Below are 22,312 nucleotides of genomic sequence, written 5' to 3'. Positions count from 1 at the left end.
TCATTCTTTCTGTCACTCTTAAGTCTATTTAAAGTCTCTTAAAGTCTGTAAGTCCCTGCTTGATTGAAACGTATTTTTTATGTTTCCACACCAAGACTGTGGAATGATTTGAGTGGTTAATGGTGATCTGAGGATATCAGTGGATTGTTACCTGAAAATTCTTAGGAAAAGTGCAAGTCCGAATCTGGCCACGTTTCTACTCTTAATTGCTCTTCTACTAGTAATCATTCTAGTGTTATGGACTCATTTTAACGTGGCTGGTACCACTGTTGGTTTTGTGTATACCTCTTATAGTTGATAAATCCATCCATCTCTTCTAAACATGGGCACAAAAACTCTTTCATCTTTACTAGGTTTAGGTCTGCAGCTGGTCTTCAAAAACAATTTTCGCTCTCTTCCTCCAATCTGAAAGAACAAGAATCTTCTGGAGGCAACTCTACATTCGCATGAGCTGAGAATGTGATCACTTTAGCCTTCACCAGATTTGGCCAACATACCGCCTAATTTTCAAAATGAGATGATGACTTATTTTTGTGGTTGCTCTTTTTAATTATTTTCTCCCTTTCATTTGTGCTGTGAACTCATTGGAATTTACAAGTAGCTTTGCTCTTACTTCCAGAAGAGCACTTAACAACAATTAGACATGCCATAAAAATCCAAATGACTAGGAAGAGATCCTTTTCCAAGAAATACATAAATATTTTTTTCTGTCTGCCATGGAGTGAAATCTGGAAAGACTTTACAGACTGCAGAGCTACTTCTGCTTGACTGTGATGTAACAAATTTTATTAATTGATGGAAGAGCCTAAAGATTTTTTTCATCAATACTTCAATAAATTCCTATTTATGAATACATATGCTTTGTCTTTGCAGCTCATAATGTCTCATGTTCTTCATCCAGTAACACTTAAATAGTTGAGGTGAAAGTTCTGTATCTAGGGATTTTTTTTTAAGCTTAATAAATTCTAATAAAAATATATCAGTTCTTTGTGTGTGTGTGTGTATGTGTATGCTACTGATGGCCACAGTCCATAAAAAGTTAATCTAATTATCTCTAATAGATAAGTCTGGTTCTCTCTAAAATAATGCTTTGGTGGAAATGGGAGTGAAACCAGAGTCTGAATAAAGTCAGGACCATATGAAGGGAAGTGTATCTGTTAGCAAATCTGTATTTACTACCTTTAAAGAAGTCCTGTTCTGGACTGAAATGGGTTTTCTCATCTCTTGTATTTCAGCCTTTCTTCTTTTGCTTTAACAACAGTGACACATTAACTTAAAGATTATTTTAAAACCTTCTTTTACATTGCAGGGAAACTACTACACTTGCACTGAAACCAGCCATTTCAGGAACGTGATTCATACAGTGTAATTTTTTGTGTAATATTTTAAATGTAAGATACAATAGATATTAAGTGTCTGAGTATTATACTACCAAAAACTTAATTGATAAGTAGATGGGGGGGGTTGTTTTTTTTTCATTTGAGTTCAGTTCTAAGTATGTAGCGAGTACTATGGTGTATATATATAGCTGGTAATATGCTGGATAAGGGTTGATCATGGTCTTTTGATTAGCTGTGGGTAAGAAGGAGATGCACACTTATCCATGGTAACCACTCAGGTTAAAAAAAAAAATCTGAAAAAAACTAGAGTTTCATATCTCTGTAATTTAGAAGCCGGTTATAATGCGGAAGCATTCAGATGGGTAAAGTTACACTTTTGTATGTAGGTTTGAAACTTTGGAACTAGACTGAATCCACCATAACAGAGCCAGAAAGTCCATGTTGTTTCTTCCAGAACATCTGTAGCCTCTTTTTCATAAGAGCCAAGCTCAAGTTGCCTATCCCATGCGGCTTTGCAACACCTATTGCTGTTACACTGCTAAGAAAGACTCTTCAGTCTATTGTCTGCCCAACCTTGACCACGCACAGTACTACAGGGACAGGATAAACAGTACCACGTAGGCCAGAAACAGTGTGTTAAGTGCATAGCTGCATTTAGACCTATGCAAATAGACAATATGGTCCCAATAACAACCCTCCTCCTCCTTCTGCTCTTTGCCCTTTCATGCCTTAAGGCTTGCCAAAGACCTACAGCTAAGTGAGACGGACTTGAGACATGTCTGGATTTGAGAAGTGACTCTAAATCTTACTTGATTTTTATGAGCATCCTTATGAAAATTCCAGGTAGTGCCCATCCTTTAAAATAATCTCCTCATAGAATGTCATCAGAAGAGAACTTCAGACTGTCATTATAAAAACAAATCAAGCTAATTTAAAATGCAACAGGCAAGAGGCAAATCAGATTACTTCCCTGAAACTGGTCAGTGAGAAGGAAATCTTCAAATGGTAAAATTGCCACTCAAGAAGACAGACTTACCAGGAGCATTATTTAACTTGTCTGATTTCACAGAAGACCAAGACTCTTCACTGTACTTAGTTCTCAAAATATTTTAAAATAATGTTAATACTCTGTTKTTTTTGTTTTTGTTTGTTTTTTTTAAGGCATTCTCAGTTATTTTCACTCAGAAATCTTTGCTGTCATATTTAGCTTCGGACTGGCGACAGTCAACATCTGGCATCCAGCACTTCATATTTCTTTATAGCAGTCAGGCTTTGATGTGCAGATAATACCTTACTTTAATCTGGCATATTAAAATCTTAACTTCAAGCCTCCAGTTTCAAACAGCTGCTGTAGCACCTTGGACCTTTATTTTTTTTTTTATTGTGCAAGAATTTCATAAAACAGACTTCAGCTAAGGTGCTTAGGAATAAGGAAGAAAGATTAGCTTGGCTGGAAATTTGAATAAGCACCGAGTTAACAAATTTCAGATCCATCTCAAACTTTCTGATGTGTACAGAATTCTTCATGCAATGCTGTAGCAAGCTAGGTGAACAAAATTGTAGACCATAAAAGTTCAGTAGGCACTGATATAATTTATGAAGTTCTGCAGAGATGAACTGATTAGATATGAAAAATATTTACTTCCTTCTACAGCAGTCAAACGTGTGAGATGTGCACATTTAGGTACTGCAGACAGTTTATCGCAAAGTGATTGAAACTCCTGCTTAATTGTGGTGCTGGATTCGATTATGAATTATATTGTTTTGTTCATTTTAATTTACCTGCCAGCCTAAGTTTGAGGGCTTGATGTTCCTATCTTGTTTTGCAATTCAATTAGCAGCTTCTTCACTTGCTAGTGTTTAAATCATTGATAAACACTTTGTGTTGGGAACACATTGGAGTTCCTAGGGATAGCATTGTAAATGAAATGTGTGCCAAGCTGTTTTCTTCTGTATGTTAAACTTCTGCTACACCCTGGAAGAATACAGTTCCTTAATATAAGGCACAATTTCAATTCATTAAAGTTATTATAGTTGTCTTCTATTTTAAAGCATATAATTCTCTTTTATAATTACAACATGGGGATTGACACTCAAGGCATTCTAACTATACTGATTCTAAGTGTAGTTAGGGCAAAATCTTTTTTATTTTACTTGTTTTAGCAAATAGTCTTGGAACTTAATTTCTTCCTTATCTTGAGACATGTGCAATGTGAAGTGAACTTTTAATTCAGCTTGTTCAAACTACAGTTAACAAACACAGTTCTATGCCTGTGGAATTAATAATTTCACATTCCACCTCAAGAAGTTCAAGTGAGACTGTAGAATCAGCCAAAACTGGCATCCAGAACACCGCCTAAAAAGTGCATGAAGAGGCTGGAAAGTGGTATTCTTCAAATATCCTAGTTGGTGCAATACCTATTAAAGGAGTATTACAGCTGACGGAGGATAAATCATCAGTGAAACAGCTCTTATTGATGGGTGGATAGGCTTCCAATATCCATATTAGACAAGAAAGCATTAATAAGGTATGTGACTTTGTTTTCCTCTTAACATTGAATCTTAAACTGGAGTCATATTAGCTAGTTTGAAATTGTCTTGAAACATTGGACTAACAAAAAAGTGAATCTGTGTTTTCATTGCAATCAGCTGACAAATGGGTATAACATGTCAGCTTAAGGATGTCAAAATTTGCTTCTGTTAGAAGGAGCAGTGCTGTCTTCCCCTGTTCCCCAGTGACGTATTCCTGCTGCCTCCATGGTAAGAGCAGCAGCGCTCGCACAGATCAAGGAAACGTTTGCTGATGTAAGTAGCTTAGTTTTCATTTGGATCAGTTCCTTGACTGCATGGCCACACAGCAGGACAGTGGGAATGGATGGCCAGGAGTGGTGTCCTCGTGGGGAAGTGAGATGTCCATTTCTGGAGCAGTGCGTATTCCCTTAGATCCCCTTAAGCCAGTCATGAAACTGCACTATTCAGGCTACGAGTCAGACTTCATATTATACAGTTTGCTTGCAGCCGAAAATTGTAGGGGAATTATGCAAAAAGCATTTCAAGCATTCATTCCGCCCCCCCCAAAAAAAACCAAACATGTTTTCCAAAGAAGTTGGAGCATTCTAAAGAATATTCTAGATAGTTTGGAGACAGTTGAAGTGACAGATCTGACTAAATACCAATCTGTTGCTCTGATGTGATTCTGAGCAACACTGAAGAGAAGACTGTTGTAGAAAGCAGGATACCTGGAAATTGTACTGGATTTCAAACTGAACAGTAGCTTTTGATGTGATGCTGTGATTGAGAAAACATGCGTGACTTCTGTATATGTAAGTAGTGGAATATCAAATAATGTTAAAGGAGTACATCTCTGTGCAACATTACCAAGATCCTTATTAGGAATACCATAGGTAGTTCTGTTGTGTAGTTTTGAAGCTTTGATAAATGGGAAACTATACRAAACTAGGGATATCGGAGTGATTTGAGAGCGTCAAATCTTTTCATTTTGCAACTCTGAAGTTTATTCGGATTATCTCATGTAAGCCTTCTTGATCGGAAGATTTCTAATATTAAAGATAGGTCTTCTGACATTTTTTCTGCCTAGTACTAAAAGCTTGAGCTTCATGTGTAAACCAGGACTTATGATTTATTTATTTACAAATAATTTATTAAAACATGTGAAATAAGGTGACCAATGGTAGCACTGGCAGATAAAGTCTAAATCAGTATACCCACAGGTTTCTGAAGACTACAACACAGCATATAATCTTTAGTGGAATAAGCTGTGACTGTGATGGTCCTCAGGGCTCTGCTGTTGCTCCTGTTCAAGAACTCCTTCCATAGTTGATTAACAAAAGGACCTTTTGGAAGGGATCTTACTTAAAATAGACTACTGCCTATGCCATGGGACATAGGTCTTTTATGGCCACTCTAGTATGCCTTTATGGTCTTACAGTGGAAAAATAGAAAAGCCAGAGCAAAGTGAGGATCTGATCAATTTTCTACTAATGTGAAAAAATTGTTCATCTGACTTCCAGGAAGTAAGTCACTGATGTGAATAAAGGCTATGCGATCAGGTAGGCCCATAGCATTTATAATTAACTGAAAAATGGCATGTATCTAACCTATCTAAAGTGAGAGAGAATGGAAAAACAGTCAGCACTCTCATGAAGCTAGAAATTTTATCCGATTCTACAAAAGTTCTCATCCTTTATTCTAAATATTGATTGCCATTGCAATCTGTCATTAAGTCCTTGACATTCATGTGTACATATAAGCTCAATAAAGAGCAGAATCAGCAATGCATGTTAATGGAAGAAGTGTGAAAAGTATTATTTCTCCCTTTGGCCATTTTAGCCGTATAAAACCTTTTCCTTTTTCTCCTTGCAGAAAGACAGACTGTTTTTTGTAGCTGTGCTTGTATTTCCTTTCTGAATTGCTTATAGAGATGTAGGTCCTCTCCTAGAAGAGTACCTTTTTAGTGTTGCATGGTTCAAACCTGCATGCAAAGATACTAGAAATAGAGTGGTCCAAGTTTGGTTTTGTGACAATTTCTGTGTCAGTTTAAAACTCTTCCAGTTCAGTAACAGTTGTATATACATCTTTGTAGAACAATATTGCTATTGCATAAGCACTTTCTGCCAAATCATCTTCTGGGAATCAAATTTTAGTGGGATGAAGGCATTATATTCTTGCAAAAATTCCATTTTAAATAAGCAGGCTAATACCAACTAAAGTCTTTTTGCTTTAATAAATAACAAAGATGTATTTTTTCCTCTGAATTTGGGAGTATAGTGTAGTCTAATTCTGAAAACACATAAATAGCTCCCAAATAACTTTTTTTATAGTACTTTCCTTGTTTCTCTTGCCTTTCTGACATGAGGATATGATGGAGGTAGAGTTTCTGTATATGTAGTGCAAGCCCGAGCCAACTTTAATCTGGCTTGTGGAGTTTCAAGTAGCAATGTTATTTCTGTACCAAAAGTTTGGCACAAACTTGACAAGTTTGCTTGGGACCCTCTGTACTTTGCAAGTGAACAGAATGCCACATTGGCTTGGTTGTTATAGTTGCTCCTGCTCTGTAGTTATAACTTGGTTATGTACGTGTGCTGTAGTCACACCTTCAATTGTAGTGTACAAAACCCTGAAATCTTCTGGTTTTCTTTAATGTCTCCTCTTACTTTATTTGTTCACAGTAATTTTCTGAGTGAAAATGTTAACCATCTTCCAGAGTTATATTTTGACTTACTATCATTAGTGCTTCACTGTGGAAAGATTTAAAAAAAAAAAAAAGATTAAAAACAAAACAAACAGAAAAACCAAAGCATAACAATTTTCAGGACTGGCATTTCTAAAGATTAGAATAGTATCTTTTTTTTTTTTTTTCCTTTTTCTTGAAATGTGATCAGGATTACTTTTTTTTTGTTCTGAATAATACCTAAAATGATGTGTAGCTAGTTAAGACATATCACATACATAGAATATATTTATTCAGGCTGAATTCCACAGGGACCATGGATAATCTTTTCCCAAATGTTTAATAGCATCTGTTCTTAACGAGTGCTGCACAATATAAATTGAAGAAACCACAAAGAAAAGGGGTATAATAAAATTATGACTTGATTTTCAACAAAGTCCAACTTAAGATCAAAAGTTAAATTTTCATGTGGGTCAGATTTTAAGGATTTTTTTGTAAGGGACATAAGTTGCATGCATTTATAAGTGTAGGCGGAGTAATATCCAGAATTGAAAAACAAGACACAAGAAGATTTTAAGAGAGATYGTTGAGACTAAGGCTCTTAACGAAGATGGAAAAGACATTCTGGTTACATGGTTTCATTGAAGTTATCTTCTTGGACTTGTAACTGTTCTGTGCCATGCACAATCTGGAGAATGGTAGTAATCCTGCTTGGTTCCCCTGTCCCTTCCCGCCTTGCTTAGAACGTACCATTTTTGAAGACAGGCTGATACTGCATGTGCATGTGTGTGGTCTCCAGTGCTAACAGAACCCATCTTGGATGTAGTTTGTAAGTGCTGTCTTGACAAAATTGAAGACAAATTGAAAGTGTGGAGCTTGAGTGTATGTGTATGTGAGGTTTTCCACTTGTGTCCATTGTTGTCATAGATACCAATCTTAATTAATGTTTTTTGGTTTATGTTTGTTTACCTCTAATAAAGAGGCAATTTCAAAGCTTTGAATCAGTTTCCTGTAGGAAAAACAATCCTGTTTTGAGTGGAAGAAGAAATAGGAGGGATACATATGTGAAAATAGTCACCAACTTTTTTCCCTCCAAACCTTTGAAATAAGATTTAAAAAGACTCTTTTTTTTCCTGAAGTAAACTATTTAAATAACTTCATCTCTTATTAAGTATAAATATATCCAGTTGGACAGCTCTTCTTCTGTTTTACCCTCTATTCCTGCTTGCTGCTCTCCTTCAGCGTTAACCCTTACTGCGTTTCTTTTTTCTTGACAGTATGTTTTATGTGAATTAGTTTGTACTTTTCCAAGGAGACTTGCAACTGCTCCTCTCCCAGATCATTTTAATCATATATTTGTTAATACCTGGGTGAGTAGCTTTCACAAGTCTGGCCCTTTGAGTTTCGTTGTCGTTGATGCCTACTCCTTTTGCCTAGTCATTATGATATAAGACTGAACCTGTTGCCGATCTCTGGTCTCCAACAAGATACAGCTGGAAAATGGATCCATTGCTGCGTACTGTTAGTTTTTGTTTATACTCTGTCTGCTAGTTTTCAATGCAAATGTTAACATATTTATTCAAATTATTTTGAATAAAGGGACTTGTGAGTGAAGCATATAGAAAATACTGAGTTCTCAAGGGAAGAGAAAATAAGATACAAAACACATCAACAAAATTTTGTAGTATATTGATTCTGTGGCATATAGAAGAAAAGAAAAATGTTAAAAGAGGTTTTGTTGTAGAAAGATGAGGAAGTGGTGATGCCCTTATGCTGCTGATGGATGGAAGTCAGGTATTTAGGCTGATCATATCTGTCATCTGTCCTTGACACTATTGATCAAGGAGCTGTTTATATCTGCTGATCCTTGACAGCGGAGAAGGAGGGGCTAAGTCAGGATGGGGGGGATCTTCCTTCCCTCCCTCCCTTGCTCTCTTCTCCCCTGTCCCCCAACTCCCACCTGTGAGAGAGAGGTATAAGCAGCTGTTCTTTTCTTGTGCGTAGAACAAATATCTTTATTTCTCTCTGTCACCCCAGTTGATGCAGTTTGAATGATTCTTCCAGTGTCTTATATGATAATTGAATGTAGGTGAGTTATGTGTCTAGCTATTATCCATACCATATAAAACCAATGAAATATTCTTGAGAAGAATGATATTTTTTCAGAAGACCAAGATGAGTTTCCAAAATAATTTGTTCTGAAATCAGATCTTAATAGAGGTTACTTTTATTGCAGAAAGATTTACCATGCATGAAAAAAACCCTGTTTAATTGCCATGCTCTTCTTTGAGCAGAAGCCAGAGTACTAGGCAAAGGGCTGGCAGAATACTTGAAGGTTATGAAGTATAAACTAATTTTTGTTTCTTGATGCAATTTGGAGTAAAAAAAGGTTTTGTTAGTATATGATGAATCATGATTATCTTCTGCAAGACATTAAGTCATACAGCTGTTTAGAAACTTTAAATCTGTTACTACAGTTTCAGGCTTTATTCTCTGAAGACTTTTTTTTTTTCTTTTTACCTTTTTTYCCCCCCTTGCTTATTCTTCCTTTTTTCCATCCCTGTTGGGTCAACTGCTAAAACTCATGGTTCCTGAAGATTAGTTAGAAAGCTCATGCATCTGTGCTCAGTCCTTTACATAATGAGAAACTTCAGGAGAAAGACCTTTAGCCAGCAGCTAAAATAGTGTATGGTATTCGCTGGTCTGCTTAAGGCAACAGGAGAAGTTTGAAACTAAAATGGTAACTGAAGAAAAATAAAAAATGGGATAAGTTGTAGGCTTTAAAACAAACAAAAAATCCTCTATGGATTCATTTGGAGTTGTGTGAATGGGATTTCTTTTTTTTTTTTTTTTTCCCCCAGGCCCTTTCAAGTGTGTGAGGTACTTATGTGTCAGAGGGAGCAGTAATCTAAACAAGATATAGTATTTCTCCTACATTTCTTGTATTCATTACTTAATATCTCCATTTTAAAGTTTGTTATATTTTCTAATTTAGGTAACAAATACTTGTATAAATTAACAGATTTCTAGTTAGAAGATGGGTTTACCATGTTGTTATAGTTGTCAGATCACGTATTTGTGTGTGTGTGCATGTACGTATATGGTATGTACACATCTCTCTTTATATATTTAATGGTAATACTTGGAGAATCACATCAAGATTTAAGACAGGTAGCTATGTCAAAGCACAGAGGCAACTCAAAATGGAAAAACCACAGAAGGCTAGATTTGTCTCAGAGATTTAACTGAGAAAAGCCACAAACCATACTACTTAGGAAAGCTATCTCAGGAGATATAGCAAGCCTCTGTGAAGTTTCGTTTGCTCAGTACTTTAAAAGGTGATGATGAAAACAAACCCAATGTGCTTCAAAGGCATTTCTTTTTGTACTTGAGGAATTATGGTTTGGAAGAACAGACTGTTAGGTAGCTTGAAAATTGAGTGGACTGCCAGGCTCAAAGGCTCAGCATCTTGTTGGTGGCAGGTAATGAGCAGAGGCTGAGGAAGCTGGGCTTGCCTAGTGTTTGGTGTAGAGAGAGCAAAGAGGCAATCTAATAACAGGCCCATAACTGCTCGAAGGGCAGTTACAAATATGTCAAAGTTAAACTCCTCTTGATGGTAGCAGACAGTGGGGTTTTTTTGTATTAAAAAAATAAATAAAGTAGTTCATGGCCAAAAATTGCAGCTTTGAAGGTTCAGGTTGGACACTGAGGAAAACTTCTTCACTGGGAGGATAGTGCAGCACTGGAACAGGCTATCCAAAGACATTGTTGAATTTCCATCCTTGGTTTTCGAGGCTTGGCTAGAAAATGCCGTCGCTGACCTGGTCTAGTGTTGGTGATAATGCTAATCCAAGCAGGAGGTTGGACTGAAGATCTCCAGAGGTCCCTTCTAAGCAGCATTTGTATGATTTTGAGTGTTCTTGCTATGGTACCTGTTCCTTATGTGAACAGAGCTATTGCCAGTAATGGATCATTTTCCACTTTTTCTTTTGTACCTGGCAGAACAGTTGAGTATCATTTCAAATGATACATTCAGATAATAATTATGAAGTGCCTGGAGAGGACTGAACCAAAGATAGAGGGTAGAAAAAGGTATCCTTGTATTCCTTTAGCTATTATTTGTGAAAATAAACTTACTGCTTTTTGAAAGTCTGATTAAAAAAAAAAAAAAAAAGGAAGAAATAGCATGTTACAGTTCAGATAGAATTTCTTCTACAAAGTCTCAGTTTCTGAACATATTTGGAGTGTTGTAAAAATTATATGGGAATGTCATTGGGAAATCCTTTTATGATTGCTTATAAAACAAATCTGCAACCCTCTGAAGTTTTCTAATTGTGAACAAATAGTTATTGTCACCTTTTGTTTCTGAGTTTTAAGGCAGAGGATTTGCACAGGGTACAGCATTACTGTCTGTCAGAAAAAGCTCTATTATTAATCCATAAATATTTAAAGTTTGAAAACTTTCTTAATGTTTAAACATGGCTTTCTTTTTTAAGCAGTGATAGCCTTATAATGCCATTTCTGAAAGCCTAAAATTTCATGATTTTCACAATTAAGGGCTATTGAATGAAATAACTAATAATGCATGATTAGCAGTATTCTCATCTCGTTTAATATACAAAAAGTTATGGTGTAAAAGGCTCAGTAGGAGTTTTTTTTTAAATGGTTTTACCAGTACTGGGCATCTCTYGAGTGAATGTGCCCTCATGGTGGCAGCCGGTTGCCAAGGCCGTGCCTCTGCTCCTTGGTGCTCTCTTCTCTTCTACAACTCTTCTCCTGTCTCCAGACCAGTACTTGATGCATCTGGTTTTTACTCCTGACCCTCACTAAAATGTAATGATTATAATGTACTAAGAAGAGGTATTTGCTGTATTTAAAAAGTGTCAGCACTGATCTTTGTGAAATGTATTGTGCCCAYGGGGGAAGAGACCTACTTTGAAGTAGACAGGAATGAGCTTGTCTAGTTAGTGGGTTGAATTTCAGTTTACAGTGGCATCTGCTGATCTGGGTTGTGATACTGTGGTTTTTCATCTACGTTAGGATTTCAGGGAGAGGGTTAGGGTACGCTAGTGCTGTCAGAATGCTTGGAATCTTGTAATTTCAGGGGCAGGCGCTCGACACTGCTAGATGTATAAATCTGGTGATAGTATCTTGTACCACATCAAAGAAAATTGCTACAACTCATTCTTCAACTTCAGACTGTGGAAGTTTGTGCTGTCCTTTCCTAATAAGCATTGCCATCTTGTCTCCCTAGGTTGTCTAAGGGATCTTTCCCATCTAGTGTTCTCAGTTTCTAGAACTTTCTCCTGAGGTGATTCCTCTTGCCTATTTTTGCTGACTCTTCTTACTAAAGCCACAAATGCATTAGTTTGGTCCTTGTTTGTCCCCGTTCACCTCATCTGCTAATGCCCCCTGGCTGGGATGGTGCCTGACCTGCCTCAGTCCTTGCTTTTTCATTTATTTATTTATTTATTTTTAAGGGACAGATGGAGCATGGCAGCAAGAAATGATGCGTATAGCTTTGGAGTTACACAGTTGACCACTGTAAACCTGACTGAACTTTTTACTCCCTTTTAAATCTAACTTAGATCAATGTATTCCTAAAATAAAGCCAKAAGTTGTAAACCCATTTCATAAAGAATAGAGACTATACTCACATTAAGTGCCAAATGTTAGCCATACGTAGGTAGCTGTGCTCTTCACACACCGTTTACTCAAAAGAAACTCTCAGAGCATGCATGAATGGCCCCTTGGTCTCACTAGGAAAAGGCTACTTTTTCATGGTATGATTGTACAAGTTGTTTATGTATAATGGATGAAAAGGAATATTGCTGCTTATCTGAAGACAAATAACAAGCTTCATTCTCTAGTGACAGCAATTACTTGCTTTTGTAGTCATACAAAATAACGCTTTTGAAAGAGAAGAAATTCCACTGTGCAAAAGCAAATATTTGAAATGGAGCAAGTAATGTGTTTGAGAATTTGATATGTTCATAGAACAATGTTGTATGCTAAAGTAAATGGGTATTTTTTCTTTACAAGTGGAAGGGATGGAGATATTGGAGACGCTGAAAGTTCTGTTCGCTAGATTGCCATAAGCCTCCTCTTTTGCCCCTTTTTAATGACTTCTCATTTGATATGCCTGGATTTTTTACAGTCTGTACTTGATGTGTTGTTATCATTGTCCTGATGATACAAAAGAAGACAAAGATACCTTACGTTCTTAATATATTGTAAAATGTAACATGATTTCTAATCTCATGTGTGCTTTAAAGGCAAAAAGAACCACTAAACACAGTGTCATCATGTCAGGCACTACACTTCGACATGTTTGTCTGAAATAGTGGTCCTTTACATACTTTGGAAATAATGCTCTGGTGTAGTAATCCCTGGGAATGTCATTTTTATTATTGTAGACTCTTGTGTTAGTGTGGAGCTCTCAGCTGACTTAAGATACATTATAGAAGAATGCTTATGACTCAGCTAACAAAAACCCAACGAAATGCCTAAATTAAGAATCTTTCTTGTGCAGCTGTTTTTTGTGCTTTCTCTTATTACTGTATGCTGTCCTCTCTTATTTCTGCATAACTGTCAGTACTCTGCAACTGTGTCTGGATACTGGCAAAAGCACACTTCATCAGTTTTATGTAAGGAGAAATTTCACTTAAAATGTACCATTTTCATACCACAAATTGAAGGCAAGAGTCTGTCAGACTTTAAATTACAGTTAAGCACGGATTAATTCTTTTAAAATTGCAATGCTGTGTCTATGGCCTTCTCTTATGTTACATTCATTTAGCTGTCAGCCTTTACATGTGCCTATAATAAGGTTACARTTGTAGTGTATGTTTTCATTGTAGACCAAAGGACAGGCATCTTACATAGCTTCAAATGTATGTTCCATTAAAATGCTGTTTTTAAAACAAACAGAAAAAAGATTAAAAATACTAATTGTAAAAGAGAGTGAGAAGCTGAAAACAAAATAATGAATAACTCTGCAGTACAAAACTACAAGTTTATTTAGTTACTAAAATTATTAATAGGTAACTGAGGACTCTTATTTGCTGACTGAAATGTCAAACCTCATTGTGTACAGGGTCTTAGGAGAAGTAAAAGACAATAGAAGTGCTATAGCATGAGGAATTTTTTTCATTTGATGTGCTTTGGGACTTAAGTTTTGCAGACTAGAGATCTTTCTATTGTATGTCACAATGTTAAAACATATCCAGATCAAAAGTAGTTGGTTTATTTCTTTTGACTTCATTTGCTGTCATGTGAGAAGACATTAATTTAATTTAACATTTATTTGATAGTCTAACAGTGCTAAAGACCTTGGAGGAGTCCCTACTATTGGGACTAATAAACGAATGCCTGATTTCATGCACTTAGTGACTTTCTAACAGAACGTCCTAGATTCTTTCCTGTATCAAGACAGCTTTGTTCCGATACAGCTGTTAGGATGGACTCAGTCATCAAAATCCTCATTGGGGATCAAATCAGTGTAGGAGAGTCTCCAATAAGGAGAGACTAATTTAAACTATCCCCTCTGTGTTATGTGACCAGACCTCTCCCTGTATCTTGGTGATCTCCATGCACTTTCCACTAATAAAGAACTGAAACAATTGTGAGCCTGTGTAATATAATCCTTTGGGCTCCTGGACTTCTTTGAGGAGAACAGTCTTGCATTTAAATGTTTGAGTCTAAAGGACTACACAGTCACGTCTCTCTAATCTCCAGTTAAACTTGTGTTTTGCTTTCTGAACAGTTGAGGCTTGAGTCTGAATAATTGTTTTGCCAACAAAATAGTATTTATCACTTTCTGGTCTATCATTACTATATAGATTTTCAAGGCAGAAATACCTTGCAAGAGAAAAAAAGAGAAAACAAAACAAAAGTGTCTATCTGTGCATACTATACAACCACTTTCAGGAAAAAGAAAAGAAATTGATGCATCTGTTTTTTCTCTTTCCTATAGGAGTGCAGGATCCTCAACATGAAAAGATAATTACGGTGACTACTAATGGAAGTATTCACAGCCCCAAGTTCCCACACACATACCCACGCAATACCGTATTAGTGTGGCGATTAGTAGCAGTAGATGAAAATGTATGGATACAGCTTACTTTTGATGAAAGATTTGGGCTTGAGGACCCAGAAGATGACATTTGCAAGTAAGTTACTTTTCCTTTAACTTATAAAACAACTGAAAGGGAGATGCAGGTGATGGAAAAATAATGTTGCTCAGGTTTTGCAAAATGTGGCACCTGCTTGTCAATATATTCATAAAATGCCTCTTTAAAACTGTTAGTTTCTGATTTTCTTTTCCAGTGCTAGGAAATAATTTCATAGTTGAAACCTTGGGAGTCCCCCCATTTTTCTTTGGCATTCACGATCTGGGCCGTAGATACAGGATGATACAAAAATGTAGCAATATTTGATTCCCCCCCCCCCAAATTAGTTTTGACATCTGTGAAAATATCTTTAATCTCCTTGTCAGAGTGTAAGAGGAATGAATGTTTGATTCCACAGAGAAAATTTGGGTAAACATATTACTTGAACTGGAATTTGGGTCAAGACACTGAGTATATCATCTGTGTTCAAACAGAGCTATGGTACAATCCTTCAATGGCCTGTAATGACCAAGTTTTCAATTTTCTGTGAAAAACAGCTCTTGCAAAGAGCTTTGCTTTACATTCTTCAGTGGCATTGTTGGTTTTTTTCACAAGACTTCAATAAGTATTCTGTCTGCTCAATCCTTGGCCCAGTTTTCTATAGAATCTATACTTCCTTCCTGTGATTAGCATCTGAATGCTGCTTGGGAGAGAAACAAGACTATGACATAATAGGCATCAGGGTGGATGTAGTTCTGAACTAAGCAGACTGAGTCATCATGTTGTGGGTGTTGTATGACAGTAGGGGCTGACATTGTATACCCTTCCTGTGGAAGGGTGAAAGGCGAGAGATGCTGAACTCTTGTGTCCTGTATCTATCTACCATCATAGCAACATGTCCTAAAAAACCCTGTGTACAAGTAGCGATATGTTGTCTGGACTCTTTTCGGTAAGTTAAGTAACAAATAATATGTGTCACTTGAATGGTGCATCCTGCCTTGAGTGTTCCTGGATAGGTATTTCACACAAGGCTTTTTCTTACTAAGCATTTTTTTGTTTTGTTTTTGTTTTACTTTATGTACTCATTTAATTTGACTCTTGCTTTCAGTTTTTCTAATTTATTGATCTTTGGTTGTTTTTATGTCTCCTTGTAACATTTTTCAGTTACAAATTTGAATTTCTTAGAGGTTATTTTTGCACTTACCCTTAATTTGGGAGCTGAGGTTCATAATAGATACACAGGTATCTGTCTTTCTTACTTCTGAAGGGAGTAATTATCAAGGCCRTGTCAAATATAATAAAATACAAAGTACTACACAGCATATGTTTGCTCAAATAAGTGCACTCCCTTTGCACAATAAATCTTTTCTTTTGAAAGAAAACTTAGCTTGCTTTTTCTTTTCTTTGCATATGGCAGAGTGAAGTGGCAAGTGAGAAAAAATCCAGGCAGGGTGCCTCATTCGTCCACTTGCAAAGAAAAAGTAAGATAAGCTAAAATATTTCTAATTGTATAACTTGAATAACATTTTAATGGGAGTACATTTATTTTAAGTAAACAAGGTGCGAATACAAAAATCCTAATTAAAAAAAAAGCCATCTGCTTCCCTCACTCATAATTTTTCATGCTGACATTTGTGCATGGAAACCAGGAAGTTGTATGTAGGCAATTCCTGATATGTTGTATGTACTTTTGAGGACTCACTTTGGATTTATTGGCTTGGAAGATATGACCCTTGAGAAAATGAGTTATGTAGTTGTTTCTAGAAGTACAGAGAGTTTAACTGTGTAAAACCATTCTACACAGGCTGAGTAATTTGCTGAGTTATCAGAGTAATATCTTTTTATAACACTAAGGTCTAATGTTTCTTAGATCCTCTAGTTCTTAAGAAATTATTCCATCTTCTTTCCAGTACCCTCTGTAGAAAATCTAAGGGTTTTTATTGACTGGATCTCATACTATTTATTACTTTGCCCTATTTCTGCCATCTCAAAGCGCACAAGTCAGTATTGTTGCCACAGAGTACCTGACAGTTTCTCCATAGTCAAATTTATGACAGAGAACACAATAAGATATGACATGAAATTAAATGTAGTATTGCTAGCTTAACTGTAGGATAAGCACAGCTAAGAGTGACCTGACCCTTTACTTCTAATCTATGCCTGAAACTAGGTGAAAACTTCAGCCCAGTAACAATATGCTTTGCAACAGTGGGCAATTTGTGTCAGGATATCTTTCTCCCACTTTCAAAGTGTATAACAGGACCTGATGAGTTACCTGCAGTGGTCATTGTCACATTTTTTCAGTTCTTACACCTGCCTCTTAAACTGCATGTTCTGTGCATTGCAAGGGCCTTCTGTATAATCACTGTAGACTGTAACACCTTGTCATGTCAATTCATTGGACTGATAGTAGAATATACTGGAGTATATTTGTTTAAGGTGATCAACAACTTTTACATCTCACAATCATCAGGTATTGCTCATGCATGGGAAAAAAAAATGCATTCAGCTATATAAAAGACTTTCTGCTTAATGTAATTCTGTAACAGGAAAAAAGTGATAGCAGTGAATAGGAAGTGTCCTAGATGCACACTGAATGCTTTGGTACATTTTTGTCTCCATCTGTGGATAGAAGCCAGCCTCTGACTGACTAGTTTTACCTCCACATCTGGATTTCTCCAAAGTCAGTTCTGACATTTCAGCTATTCTGTGAAGTCTTTTATTCTAGAACAGGCACTAAATTGTGCAGATGTCTTGAAGGTACCAGTCCAGTCTCTGCTTTAAACACTTTCCTGAATTTGAATCGGAGTGATCCTGCATGACTCTTTTGCCACTCCATTTTTACTTGTAATTCAACTTGCATTATCTTTAAAGACATTTTTCTTGTTGCAGATTCAAAGTTTATGGCCAGCCATTCTGACTCAGCCTTACTTTGAGCAGATGCTAACATGCGTAGTCATACAGAGTTTGCCATGCTAATTCTCACCAGTGTTGCGCACAATTGCTGTCCACCCTGTTTTGAAAACGAGGTTTAAAATGTGGGGTTTTAGAACAGACCTCTGACTTTTTTCCTTAATTTCTCCAGGTGACTTTTGTCCTGGTTTTACAATTGCAATGCACTTGAAATTTCTGCAGTTCATCTCAGTGTTGCTTAGCATGTAGCTCTTGACTGTCTTAAGAACGGCTCTACTTCATCTCCCCTGGGTCCTTTCTATAGGCAAAATTGTAAGAATCCCACCGTGTCCTTTAAAAAGTGAGCACAAAGTCTAATTTATGTGGGAGCTGGATCCATGTAAGTGTTTCGGAAGAGATTTAGGTCATTTCACTGGCAATACGATATATAAATCTCTGCAAGATTGCAGTGATTTCAGACTTTTACACTTTGATTTCAGTTGTGACTTGGGAAAAAGAAAAGGTTACGAAGAAAAAACTGTCCACCAAACCAAACAAACAGAAAAGGAAGAGGGTGCAGTTTCCTACCCATTTTGTACAGTATTGTTCAGATGATGCATCTGGCAGTAAATTTTCCTTACATAAGGGAACTTCTAGCTAACAGGTGTGCTGGATTTACATTCTGTATGTCCATCCTTTTTGATGAAGAAAAGCAGCTGGGATAGACACTGGATATGACAGGTTATTATTTTTATGATGCTAGCCTTTCTATGCTGTTTTAATGACTAGGCCATGAGAGGTCTCTGCCTGACAGCTGCTCTCATCAGTGAGATGCCATAACTCTCCTTGACCAGGAGGGATTCTCACTGAATGTATTTCCAATATTGTTGCTTTCTGTCTCTGCGCATATACAGTGATAAAAGTTTTGGTAAGGTCCTCTGTGTCAGGAAAACACAGATTTAACTTTCTTCCATGAAGAACATGCATGCCACATTGATGTTTAATAGGGGGTTTGCTGTTGTGATTAGCTTGTTTATTGGAGCATTGCATCATTGAGCTGAAATAGAAATAAAAAATAAATAAATCTGTCTTGTATTAGTAATGTATGCCAAACTTGCTGTCTCCCTGTGCTCATAATGCCTATGGTTGTTCATCTTAGTGATGGTGGCAGCTGTTCTTTCTAATTATCAGATGATTACGGTCTGTATGACTTATTGTATGTAATAAAACTCAGAAATGTGCCACGAATCCAAAGGGCAATTACTTTAGATAAGATTGTGAGGATAATACACAAGTAAAAGAAGGTGGAACCAACCAGTTATCAAATAATAGATGTCATTTGAACACCATCTTGATTTTAGAATAGCTATACTCATTTCCAACTCTCTTCAATCCTCTAATAATTTAAAGTATGGACTGTAGTCTGTTTGGTTTGGGGTTTTTAGCAGCTGCATATGTGAATCTCTTGATGTAGTAAATACAAGTGAAGCATTTAGCTATAATGCTTTGAAAGAATTCCCAAAGCTTGTCTAGTTCATAGGAGCAAAATTATAGAAAGAAAATCAGTTAACCTGAAGGCAACTGTCAGTGCTAACATGGGATAAAGTCTGTGTGAATAGTACTCTGACTTTTTTTCCCTTTGCGTCAAATTACATCCTATGTCTTAATTCCAGGAATATTCCTCCTGTGAGAGCGCTTAGAATGATGCTCTGAACTCACTACCTCCCTCTTCCCCAGTGCTTCTGTAAGCTACTTACCTTCACTTCAGATTTTTTATAACCTACCACTGCCAAGCAATTCCCTTCTGTTCAGCACTGATCTGCCTCTCTGAAGAGCAAACGACCACTACTAACTTGTTGAATTTTCAAATATGAACCTTAGTGGGTTCCCCCCCCCCCAAACATTAGAGGAACTCCCAAACAGCTTAACAACTACAGATCTGTTGTCGTTCTTTCAACTGCTGTTTAAATTCTCCTTTCCCATTAAGCAGCCTTGATGATGCCTAGCAGGTGATCAAAGATTATCTATAAATGTTGACCCGTATAGTTCCAGTGTTTCCTTGTGTTTTGCCATCTGTTTGCATTCATTTGTTGTATTGTTGACCTGACACCATGTTAGTAAACTGTACATAGCAGAAGCTCTTTTTATTGTATGTTTGTGTAGGACCTGGCAGAAGTCCCTGTACAGTTCTTCAGCATAACTGTAGTAAGTGCAGTAAAGTGAAGTTGGCAGCACATTGTTTGCTGATGTTCACTTTTTAACCCAGTGTAGCAAACTAACTTCACTTGAATTTGAGTTCGCTTGTGAGACAGTCAAGTTCTGGAATTATTATTTTAGCCAGTCTGTTGCTAACATATGTAACTACAAGGTACTATATATAGTAACTCTGTGTGTGTGTATAGATACATGTGTATGTAGAAACATATAAATGTATATATGCATATATATACAGTGACTACATAAGTAGTAGTAACTATATATGAATATGTAGTAACTGCAATATATGTAGTTCATATTTATGTATTTATTTATAGTTTTTATAAATATGTATATATATTAGCTACAAATTTATGTGTGTCCTGGAAAATATGTGAACTAAATGTAGTGAAGATAGAAGTGTGGATATAGACTCTTCAGGATTAGTACAATATCAAAGTTCTTCTGTTTAAAAAAATAATAATAATCTGAACAGCTTGAACAGTCATATGTGTTCCTAATGAATGTATGGTTAGGAAATTGTTGACGAAGGTTAAACAATTCTAAGATTTGGCTCAGTCTGACAAAACCGACACAAGTGAATTAAAAAGAAACTTCCAAACATTGTCTCTGTTGTCAGTAGCTATGAAAAAGGAAAATATTTGCTTAGCTGTCTGTCTCGACATAAATTATGTCAAATGCATACTGTGCAGTGGTGAGTTATGGTAAACACAATAAAAAGATGAAACATTTTGTTATGTAATTTTCTAAAGAGAGCTTTCCCTGTAATATAAATCATGGTGAATAACTTACGGCATATGAAATTTCCTTTCATGTAATTAAATCAAATCTCTGTGTCTAATGTGGGGCAAAATATGGATATATAACTGCAGCTCCTACATGCTACAGTAGAAATAGTGATGGATATTTCAGTTCTATTTGGCCTCCTGGCATGGAAGCACCTAACCACATCAACAGCATACACACATGAAAAACAACTTAGGTACATATGAAAACAGCATACACACATATGGGGAAAAAAAAATCAGCATCTTTTTCTTTCAGAACCTATAGGAGAAAAAAAAAACCATATAGTTTGTTTTGCTTTGTTCTGCCTGGAGTGTATGGTAGAGGCAATATTAATGTATATGTTTAGAACATACTGATATCAAGCATAAATTCAGAAAAAAATATAAATCTTCCTACAAAGTAAGAGTTAATTTCCTGGCTTGTAATGCCAGTGAGTCCCATATTCAAGGTGCGGCTCCCATGAAGATTATTTTCCGGACACTTGACAGGTTGCTCTTACTGTCTGACAATTTAAATGCTTATGGTAGAACTTTTTTGTTGCAAGAGACTGTGATTACAGAGGGCGAAGCATCTCTTGGGTTAGTAAGTACAAGGTTCAAGCTGGCTTTGAATAACTGGACAAAGACCTTTAAATGAACTCTGTATTTAAAGAGGAACTTGTGCAGAGAATGATCATGGCTACTCATATAGCTGGGCTGCTGCTTTTTGTACTTTTTTTTGTTTTGTTTGTTCATTTGGGGGGGGGGGTGCGGCTGCTGCTGCTGCTTCTATTTAAAAATTCAGAAAACAATGGGAGGTGCCTCTCTCCTCTCCCCTCCGAAACCTCAAATTGACCAGACTCTGAAAACAGAGATGAATGTTACAGTGAAGACCAGTCTTTAAATCTCTTTTCTTATGTCTGTTGCCCTGGAAGTCAAATATGTTCAGTTTTAGCCACCCTTTCTTTGAGATGCTACACATATAGATGGGTTGGGGTCTGTGTAAGTGACTTTCTACTTATCTGCGATACTTACGTCTCTCTCATCACTGGCTATAATGTCAGCAAAAGTAAAATCACGTTAGTAAACTGGCACTGATACTTTATTAAAGCTTAAAATTTATTATACCTCTGTTCAAAAAGTCAGATGCATTTGGACAGCATGAGTCCCATTAGTAGCTAGAATTACAAAAAGCAGTCCACTTTCTCAGGTCTCAGTAGTCATTCCTCAATACACAATACAGTCTTTTTTTACTTATATATTTTAGTGCAAAGTTGCTTGTTAACAGTTTTATTCAAGGATGGAAAGAGAGACATGTAATTTAAATGGCCAGGATGAATTTTAGCTTTCTAGTGCTTTAGGCTAATTGAATTACTGATAAGAAAGAGTTATCAAATAGCTGACTTAAATTAAAATCCTTAGTAGCAACACTGATGTTTTACTGCTACCAGAAAGGTGGCATTTTAGGAGCAGTGTTTAGAAAACACCATAAAACTTGGGATAAGGCACCTGGTTAAATAATATTCCGATATTTGTGGTGGTGTTCTTTAATTGTTCAATCAATTTGATGTAAGATAATTGAATAGTGGCATCAGTTTGAGAGAGGTTTAAATGGTGAATGGATTTAAAGGGAGGGGGAGAGGGAATGGAAATCAATGTTTCTAAGAACTTAGGTCAGCAGAGTCCTTTGGTTATCTAAAAATTGTTCTTTTACATATACAGAAAAAATCATTAATACAAAGGGCTTTAAACTAGGAAAGATGGGGGAAGGGGAGAGTTATAGTGACAGGGTAG

At 36.4% G+C, this 22,312-nt stretch overlaps 1 protein-coding gene across 1 annotated transcript in view; it reads left to right on the top strand.

Annotated features, from left to right (window-relative positions):
• The window catches only part of PDGFC (platelet derived growth factor C), a 131,099-nt gene that overhangs the window by 59,249 nt on the left and 49,538 nt on the right, over nucleotides 1–22,312 (top strand). The window contains exon 2 of the mRNA XM_026088243.1: nucleotides 14,507–14,702. Within this exon, the coding sequence (XP_025944028.1) occupies nucleotides 14,507–14,702 (196 nt within the window). The remainder of the gene's footprint in view (nucleotides 1–14,506; nucleotides 14,703–22,312) is intronic.

Source organism: Apteryx rowi, unplaced genomic scaffold (assembly GCF_003343035.1).
Source record: "Apteryx rowi isolate R43461 unplaced genomic scaffold, aptRow1 scaffold_76, whole genome shotgun sequence".
NCBI classification, from domain to species: Eukaryota; Metazoa; Chordata; class Aves; order Apterygiformes; family Apterygidae; genus Apteryx; species Apteryx rowi.
The sequence above is the reverse complement of the archived record's forward strand: the minus strand, read 5'-3'. Positions and strand labels throughout refer to the sequence as shown.